The sequence below is a fragment of the Oryzias melastigma genome, linkage group LG24 (genome assembly GCF_002922805.2).
Source record: "Oryzias melastigma strain HK-1 linkage group LG24, ASM292280v2, whole genome shotgun sequence".
In the NCBI taxonomy this organism is placed as follows: Eukaryota; Metazoa; Chordata; class Actinopteri; order Beloniformes; family Adrianichthyidae; genus Oryzias; species Oryzias melastigma.
Window position 1 is genome coordinate 17,538,873 of NC_050535.1, and position 9,992 is coordinate 17,548,864.

The following is a 9,992-nucleotide window of genomic DNA, read 5'->3' on the forward strand; positions in this document are numbered from 1 at the left end:
CCAGGTTTAGCTTGTGACACGTGTTCGATGGCCGTGTGTTTTGTTAAAAAAATGATGGTAAAAAATGGTATAGCTTTGAACGTTAAAGCGCGAAACAAGCATGAACAGAATTTTCACTAGAAGTGGTTGCTTGAACGCACATCGCCGAGGGACGCACGAGTGCGTGGAGTCAGCCTCCAACTTCCCTGTTTGGTTACCCTTTAAAGTTATAAGGCTTCAAGGATGTGCAAAAATAGGAAACTGGAAAAAGTGTTAGTATACACATGTTCTGGACTATATATGTGCAGAATCAGCTGAAATGAACAATAAAGATGCTCTTTACATACATTTTAATTTTGGAAATTAAATTTAGCAATTTTAATTTACGTTTTAATGTTTATATGGAGATAATTTAGGTCCAATATTATTTTTAAACCTAAACAAAACAAATTGAAGTGTTTGGCCAAAAAAAAAAAAAAAAAAAAGTAAAATGTCCAAAACTTTTGCAATTCTCATAACACATTTTATCATTGCCAGAACTGAATGTTCTGTTTTTTAGGTTTCAAAATTATTATTTTTTTCCCCAATTCCAATTCATTTTTTTCACTTTCAACTTTTTTTTTCTCAAATCTGAAAATTTTAGTTTCAAAACTTTTGGCCAAAAGTTATCAAAACAATTCAAAGTGAAAAAAAGATTTGAAAAGTTTTTGAAATTGAAAATTTTTAGTTTTGAAACCTAAAAACAGAACATGTGGAGCTGAAAATAATTTAATTAAAAGTCAGTTTTTTTAGGTTGCATAACTCAAAATTTCCATTTCAAACCTTTTTTCACTTACAATTGCTTTTTAAAAATTTTTTTCAAATTAAAAATTTTCTGTTTTAAAACTTTTGGCCCCTCAAAAGTTTTCAAAAAAAGAGTTAAAAGTAAAAAAAATGTTTGAAAATGAAAAAAAAGTTTAGAAAAAAAAGTTTTTTTGAAAATTATTAGGTTTATTTTAAAATAGAAAACGATTTTGGACATTTAACATTTTTTTGCGAAACACCATTTTTTTTAAATATTGGCCCCAATTTAGCTCCATATAATGGATAAAGAAAGGGCACACTACCAAACTGCTTATGTTTAATGTGTATTATCATTTTTCCTTTCTGTATTTGTTTTACACATTAGGTCTGCATGCATTTCTTTCTTTCATTAGTACAGTAGCAGAATACTATTACATACATGTGACTCCTGTATCCTCCAATGGGGCACTGACAGATTCGCCGTGCAGGGCGAAGAGTCTGATGGCATATGCGGTGTTAGGGATCAACTGCAGCAGCTGCGTGTTGGTCACGCCTCCCGCAACACGAACCTGAGGAGGAACACAGGAAGAGGGTCGAATCAGTTTGTTCATGATAATGCGGATGACAGATTTGTTTGGCTGCTTACAAGTCCAGATGAACGTTTAATTTTTTCACGTACAGTATGCTACAGAACTAACACACAACAGATGGTCGATTGGAAGGCTGGCGGTTCCTTCAGCCTTCAGCTCTGGCTAAAAGCAATCCAATCCTTTCTACACAAAGCAATTCTCAACAGCAATTTTCCAAGCTTGTGTCAAAAGTTCATGGCTTTCATTTTGCTGTTTAAATGTGAGACTTTTCTGATGGCCAGAGCAAGGCCAAGGAAGTGTTTCTTTGCCGAGCTAGATGGACTGGAAAACTGTTAAAGCCTCAGTTTAATGTCTGGTAATCATCTACATTGCTTTAATAAGTGTGTTAAGATGCACCCAGTAAGATCGTTTGTGCTTTTTATTAAAATGTATATTTTATACATGTTTCTTTTTAGTGTTCTGAATCATTTGCTGCAAATGTTTCGAGCTTAGACTCTCCAAGAATCGCATATTAGACATGCAGTGTTAGCACCACTGAGGTGTTCGGCTGGATCCATGCAGCATCTGTTCAGTTCATATAATCCTGATGACTTCAGGCTATGAGCTAATTCTTCCCATTACACTGTGAGTCGAACTGTTTTTTTTTTTTTTGCAAGGCTAGAAGGAGCCAGACTGCTGAAGTCTCCTTCCTGCTCATCCTCTGGAATGGAATCCTCATCTGGAAGCAGTAAACTCGTGCAACAAACACACAAAATAAAAGTGCACCGCGGAGTACAAATATATGGATGTTTGGGAGTGCGATTGCTCTAAGAAAAGGATTTTTCTAAAACAAACTGAATCAGAATAGCAACTTTTTTCTTTTGATTGTCTCTTTACTGTGTGTAGATGACACTCCTTCTGTCTTCTACACACTCAGTCTAGAGTAGAGGTCTCCGGTCTTTTTCAGGTCATGGATCGGTTCAATGTCACGGTAACATTACACGGTACCATTATACGGTAACAAACGGTATTTCAGATTTTTTTTCCTCAGAATTCTGAGATAAAAGTCAAAATTCTGAGTTTAAATTCTGATATTAAAAGTAGAATTATTTAATTAAAATCAGAACTCTGAGTTTTAGGTCAGAATTCTGAGATAGTTAGAATTCTGATGTTAAACTCAGAATTTTCACATTACTCAGAGTTCTCAGATTAAAGTAAGAATTCTGAGAATAGGGTCAGAATTCTGAATTAAAAGTCAGAATTCTGAGATTAAGTTAAAATTCTCAAATTAGTCAGAGTTCTCAGATTAAAGTCAATATTCTCAGATTAAAGTAAGTATTCTGAGACTAAATTAGAATTCTCAGATTAGACAGAATTTTTAGATTAAAGTAAAAATCCTCAGATTACAATCAGAATTCTTAGTTTAAAGTCAGAAATCTCAGATTAAAGTCAAAATTCTGAGTTTAAAGTCAGAATTCTAAAAATTAAAATTAGAATTCTCAGATTAGTCAGAATTTTAAGATAAACTCCCAAATTCTCAGATTAAAATCAGAATTTCTGAGAGAAAAAGTCAGAATTTTCCATGTGTTTTTTTTTCTCTATACCTTTATTCTTTTTCCATATACTGTCAAAATGTAACGAATAAAAAAATAAAGCCACTAAAATGGGTATCTCTCTTAATTAGATGATAAACTTCATTAGCAGCATCCTTATAACATTAGACAGCCGGTTAAATAATAGATTTCATTATTATTATGGTGTGCAGGGACAACTGTCCCAGTAAATCTATATATCTAGTAAAGAGATTGCAGATTTATTTTATTTTGAAGTTCTTCTGTATCCTCTCTAGATCTTTTCTCCCAAAAGAATCTTCCAAATGTTTTTTTTTTAACCCTTTAACACCGCACCTCCAGTGTTTATGTTCTTTCAATTAACTGAAACTTTTCAACCATTACCACAATCAAAGTAATTCCAGTGAAAAGTTTCAGTACGTTAAAGATTTTGTGTTTAAGCGTCACCAGCGATGACTCAGGTGTTAAAGGGTTAACTTTGATAGCTTGGTGATAATGTGGATTTTTGACACATGACCAGGCGACCTGACATCAGTCGGATGTGGTGAAGAGAATCCAGTAGTTTTCCAAAATGAAACTTCCTTCAGAATTAATTAATTATTCATATTATCAATAAAGTTGAACAAATGTAGCTTGTGTTTTTTTGTTTCCCAGTACCAAGTGTCTCACAGACCGGTAACGGTCCACGTCTTGGAGGTTGAGAACGTCTACTTACCTCTTGCTCCAGCTGAGGCTCAGTGCCGTTTATGGATTGGTACCGCAGCACATATCCTGTGGCTCCAGCCACACCGTCCCAGCTCACCCTCATGCTGCTCATGGTCTCATCATTAACCTTCATGAACTGCACAGATGGAAGCGGCACTGCGGGGGGAACGCAGAGAAAACCGTCACTTGTCACTTAAAAATCTGAGTCCACACTGAAGGCTAAAATGCTCGGCAGGTCAGTTCATTTCTGCTGCAAGTTTTGTCCCAAAACAGTAAACATGATTAAAACAGAGATTTTAGGGCGGGGTATTGATAATAATTTCGGGAAACAATACAATTAAATTCAATAAATTACAAGAGGCTGGATGGATTTGATTCAGATTTTTATTTCGTTTCTTTCAATCTTCTTAATTTGATTCAATTTTGAGTTTACACATTTAGACACATTAGACACATGTTACATGGATTCTCTACAGTAGAATCTCTAACAAAAATGTTCAGATTGTTCTGCTTCTCCTGGAGGACGTTTCAATTTGGCCACTAGGTGGCGATCACGCTATAGAATTACACTTTATTCCAGAAGAAGAAGACAATCTGGGCAAAAAACTGTGTTTTTCGACCACAAATGGTTATTTTAAAACATATTTCTTTAAAATAGTTTGTAAAACTCATACCTGTGAGTTTATAAAGATGCTCATTTATTCCACCATGTATGTTTATGTCGACCGAGCATTACCATTAGCCGTCCTATGGGAAATTCCATTAATCGTTAGCATTAAACTAGCGGATTTTAGCTTTGTGTGCTAAATCGATCTCTATTTTTATGAATCGTTTATTGTTGCATAAACCTTTCATTGATTCAAATCGATTAATGGATTTTATCAACCCAGCCTTGGTAGACTTTAGTATCTTTATCACAGCTATAACTCTTTATATCCTCCAATTATCTCATAAGAAATAAAATGCAAGAATTTTCTTATTCATAAACATTTTTTATAGATGTTTGTGAAACTAAAACCCCTCTTTACAGCTATTTTTTGAGGTAAACAGTCTTTTTTGGATTTATTAGTAGTTTGAATGCAATGTAAAAAGACAAATTGGGGAAAAAATGATTTATCAAAATAAATATGTATTTTCTGTAATCAAAAGCCAGCATACTTGGTATTTATGAATTCCGGAAAACTTGGCAATTTTTTGGTGTTTGCGAGTCGAACCACAACTAAACTACTCTTCAGTGTTTTATATCAGTCTCAAATAGCTTTCAAGTAAAATTCGGCCACACATTTGACGGCAAATAAAACGAACATTTCAGGACAAATTAGCAAATAAAAGCACTTAAAGCCCCACATTTAACACATTGTTAAATCGTATTGGTTCGTTGAAGAGATATACAAAGACCACAGTCCAAATAAATACGCTTTTAATTGTAGTCTTTTCGGCTCATTGCGATTCTTTCTTTGCCCACTGAGGACAAACATCAACACAAAGCATTGCATCATGGGGCGTTTTAAACGTCTGTCTGCCTCAAACGGAGAATAAACAGAGATGTTTGGCTCAATTTGAAGGCAGATGAAGACGTTCCAATGATGTAAGAAAATGAGCAAAGCTTATTTCCCACGACAGTAAAGCGACAGATGGATGATGTTATCTGCTGCCTTCTTAATGTTGCTTCAAAGTCTTGAGCCACTGTGGCTGACATCAGAAAGAACAAAGCCAATATTTAACGGGCGAAGACACAAATAAACAAACAGGAACTCACAGGTGGTGTCGTCGCCCTTCAGAGGCTCGCTGCTGATCCCCTCCGACACGGCGTAGACGTTCACCAGGTACTTCGTCAGTGGGGTCAGATTTTCAAGCACTACGGTGGTGACTGATCCAATGACGGTCACCTAAAATAAAAAAGACCTGAGTGTCATTTTGTCTACGAGATCCAAACCTGAACAGACTAGTGTTGTGGCCATTACAATAAGTGGAACATCAAATCAATCTTTATTTATAGAGCGCTTTTCCAACGTTTGTAGCTCAAAGTGCTTCACATTAAAAACATTTCCAAATTTAAGAGCCAAGGAGCAATACAAAAATTCTATAAAAAGGAAGTTGGTGAAGTCAAAATCACAAGCAATAACAAAAAAAACAAAACGCCATGCCTCCTGATGATGTCCCCAAGGGGCAGCATGTATAGATTAAAAAGTAGTGGGCCTAGCATTGATCCTTGGGGGACCCCACAGTTGATTTTATAGGCCTTTGATGAGAATGTATCCGTACTTTCATAAAATCTTGTGTCTGTGAGATATGAGTAAAACCAGCTAAGAAAAGTACCAGAGATACCCAGACTTCTCAGCCTGCTAAGTAGAATTAACATATCTGTAGTTTTCTGCTATGCCCGTTAAATATAAAAAGGAGAAGACATGTCACAACCAAGAACACTTTTAGTGGAAGCAAAGGTTTGGTGGAAAAATCGCTTCAGATTTAGATTTCCTTGGGTGAGTTTATTTTTGGAAATGCTTGACATGCTGCTGATGTAAATGTAAAGTGAATAAGTTGGCAATAATTGAGTTTTCAGTCAACTTTATTTATTTTAATGACACTTATTTACAAAGTGAATTATCTTTCACGTTGAGATTTCAGAGTTTGATAAATTTGGTTCTTAAGCTAAAAGCAAGCTTAAGATCCATCGCAAATGTTAAGACAAATTTCTTGTGATGAGTTAAATTATTTTTTTTATTTAAAAAAAGTTAGCAGTAGTGTTTTAATTATGAATATAACGTTTTAAACCAAAATCTCACAACCTCAATGTCTTAAAAAGCCATTTTTCATGTTGATCTGAAGCCTCTACTTCTAAAATCTCCTCTGAGGGGGCGTGGCTTTTGAAGTGAAGCTGAGCAGCTTCGCCGCACAGCCAGATAATGAGTTTGTCAGTGAAATTACGCAGCATTTTTCTGTTGCATGAAAATTTATAAAATGTAAATGCACAATTTATCTTTTTCAGAAAAAAAATTGTCTTTTGCACCCACTTTAAATAAAAAAAAAACACTTTTTGCTGTTAACTTATTTACAAAAACCTAACTGCACATTTTTTTGGAAATCTGAAAACAAAACAGATCAATAAAACTTCTGAAAAGCACTTCCTGAACTTATCTTAATCCCTAAATGTTGATCCAAACTTTGAAAGATGTCAGACTGAATGATCTAACTTGGGGCTCTGAAGACAACTTCAAACTAAAACCCGCTAAAATCAGAGTCGCCAGAAACCTTCAGACAACCCTAGTCTTCAAAGATGTGAAAAACACATTTTGCTTTATATCTAAGCAGGTTAAATCCAAAACAACTGGAACCTTAAGAAATCTTTTTTTCAGCCTCAAAAAAATTATGAAGCTTTCAAAAATGAAAAAGTCTCAGCCTCTTACGTGTGCTGAACGGATTCCATCCAATCAGAACGATCTGGTTGGATGCTGGTCGGCTGAATTTCAAGATTTCAGTCCAAATTAATTGGTCCTAAATCACAGGACATTAAACTAAATTGCTTTTGTATGGACCGAATGTATCTTGGTCTGTCATATTTATGCGGTCCACACACTGCGAAGGGAGTCCCACCTGGACTTTGCCATAAAATAAATGGATCCAATTTCAGAAGGGTGGGACTCTGTTCACAGAAGCTCCAACTGAAAGCGCTAGTGCAAGCACAAAGTTGAAGAAAAAAAAGCTCTTATGTAGGATTTTTACAGATAAAGTGTTTTGAAATGCAAACTAAATACTACTTCACTCAAGCAACGGGGACCAAGATAGTAGATATTGAAGGCAAACCATTCAGCAGCTGTGAGGATGTATTCTCACTAGAAAAATGATTTGTTCTGGACCGGGTCTGCTTTATATGTTCCAGATCGAGCACTAAAGATAGCGCTTGGTCTGTATTTAGACTGACGTCTACCAGAGATATTTAATCCAGACCAAAACTTGTACACAAAACCAGATCTCTTCAGTCAATGGTCAGCAGTTACGGGGGCAGATCAAAATAAAAAGAGAAAAATGGACGTGCTTCACTTTGCAAATCATTGTCAGATTTCTCACTTATTCAAACTTTTTATTTTGATTATCAATTTTGAACATCTGTATTAAAGTTAGGTTCAATATGTTTTACTGTTGCTTTGGTGCTGGCTCTACAGGCAGAAACACAAATACCTGAACATCTGTCACAAACAGTTGTTGTGTTTTGTACTGGCAACCTGCCATCCAACTGGTAATAGTTAAAGTGAAGAACTATCTGACTGGGTAGAGGGAACTAGCAAGTTGTAAATGAAGCGTTTTCTGACAACAGGTCTGAAGTGATTCTTCAAATCGAACTTGAAATGGACATAATTGATCTAAGAATCTGTAACCATTTAGGGCAGGAAAACAACACAATAAATATTCATATAAATACCAACTGGACTGGTGTAGAATGTATTTAAACTCAGGGTGTACTCAGACTGGAAAAGTCCTTTGGTCCGGATCGAGACTGAACCTTGAGTTTGGTCTGCATTCAGGACATTTCTGTTTTGAACCAAAGCTCGAAAATAAAACCTTGTGCCTGAAGATCTTTTCAGTCATTGGCCAGAAATTACAAGGGCGGGGCAAAGCAACAACAGCAAAAAATCATACTTCTTTGGACAGTTCACTTATTCAAACTTTATATTTTGCTGAACAATTTTGAACGTCCGTATCAACATCGGGTACAACACTTTCTACTGCTGCTTTGGTTCGGCAAAGGCATAATGCAAGGTGGTTACCGAGGAGACGCTGATACGAGTTTATGACATATAGATTGTCAATATGTTCTACTGATTATTTTAGGGGATAATTATATAAACAGGAATGTATTCTAATACCGATAGCGACAGAGGTACCCCCTCAGCGACAAGAGCTGCAGAGCTTTCTCTGCAATGCTGATGTCTAGAGTGGCAGTTGTCACCTCTCACCGCCAATTGCTGCGGAGCTGCTGAGCTCTCTCCGCGATGCTGGAGGTTGCTGCTCTCGGCAAAGGTCACCCCTCGTTGCTGATAGGTGAGGAGCCGGTGGTTGCCGTTCTCGGTGGAGGTCGCCCTTCAACGCCGCTCTCGGCGGAAGCCGCCCCTTGACACCGCTCTCGGCGGAAGTCGCCCCTTGACACCGCTCTCGGCAGAGGTCGCCCTTCGACGCCGAGAACTGCTGAGCTCTCTCCGCAATGCTGATGTCAAGATAGGTAGAGGTTGCCCCTCGACACTAAGAGCTGCGGAGCTTTCTCCGCGATTCTGATACCGATAGCGACAGAGATCGTCCCTCGACACCAAGAGCGACGGTGGTCGCCCCTCGATGCCAGAGCAGCAGAGCTTTCTCCACGATTCTGATACCGATAGTGACAGAGGTACCCCCTCGGCGACAAGAGCTGCAGAGCTTTCTCTGCAATGCTGATGTCTAGAGTGGCAGTTGTCACCTCTCACCGCCAATTTCTGCGGAGCTGCTGCGCTCTCCCTGCGATGCTGGAGGTTGCCGCTCTCGGCAAAGGTCACCCCTCGTTGCTGATAGGTGAGGAGCCGGTGGTTGCCGTTCTCGGTGGAGGTCGCCCTTCAACGCCGCTCTCGGCGGAGGTCGCCCTTAGACGCCGAGAACTGCTGAGCTCTCTCCGCGATGCTGATGTCAAGATAGGTAGAGGTTGCCCCTCGACACCAAGAGCTGCGGAGCTTTCTCCACGATTCTGATACCGATAGCGACAGAGGTCGTCCCTCGACACCAAGAGCGACGGTGGTCGCCCCTCGATGCCAAGAGCAGCAGAGCTTTCTCCACTATACTGATACCGATGGCGACAGAGGTAGCCCCTCAGCGACAAGAGCTGCAGAGCTTTCTCTGCAATGCTGATGTCTAGAGCGGGAGTAGTCACCTCTCACCGTCAATTGCTGCGGAGCTGCTGCGCTCTCTCCGCGATGCTGGAGGTTACCGCTCTCGGCAAAGGTCACCCCTCGTTGCTGATAGCTGAGGAGCCAGTGGTCGCCGCTCTCGGTGGAGGTCGCCCTTCGACGCCGCTCTCGGCGAAGGTCGCCCCTTGACACCGCTCTCGGCAGAGGTCGCCCCTCGACGCCGAGAACTGCTGAGCTCTCTCCACGATTCGGATACCATTAGCGACAGAGGTCGTCCCTCGACACCAAGAGCGACGGTGGTCGCCCCTCGATGCCGAGGACAGGAGAGCTTTCTCCACTATTCTGATACCGATAGCGACAGAGGTACCCCCTCAGCGACAAGAGCTGCAGAGCTTTCTCTGCAATGCTGATGTCTAGAGCGGCAGTAGTCACCTCTCACCGCCAATTGCTGCGGAGCTGCTGCGCTCTCTCCATGATGCTGGAGGTTGCCGCTCTCGGCAAAGGTCACCCCTCTA

General features: G+C 39.3%; 1 protein-coding gene across 5 annotated transcripts in view; it reads right to left on the reverse strand.

The window, feature by feature from the left end:
- The window catches only part of col12a1b (collagen, type XII, alpha 1b), a 146,268-nt gene that overhangs the window by 84,064 nt on the left and 52,212 nt on the right, over positions 1 to 9,992 (reverse strand). For all 5 annotated transcript variants that reach the window (XM_024290520.2, XM_024290521.2, XM_036210692.1 and 2 more), the window contains 3 exons: positions 5,367 to 5,496; positions 3,618 to 3,763; positions 1,202 to 1,331 (listed from right to left, as the gene is read on the reverse strand). In XM_024290520.2, coding sequence (XP_024146288.1) covers positions 1,202 to 1,331; positions 3,618 to 3,763; positions 5,367 to 5,496 — 406 coding nt within the window. The remainder of the gene's footprint in view (positions 1 to 1,201; positions 1,332 to 3,617; positions 3,764 to 5,366; positions 5,497 to 9,992) is intronic.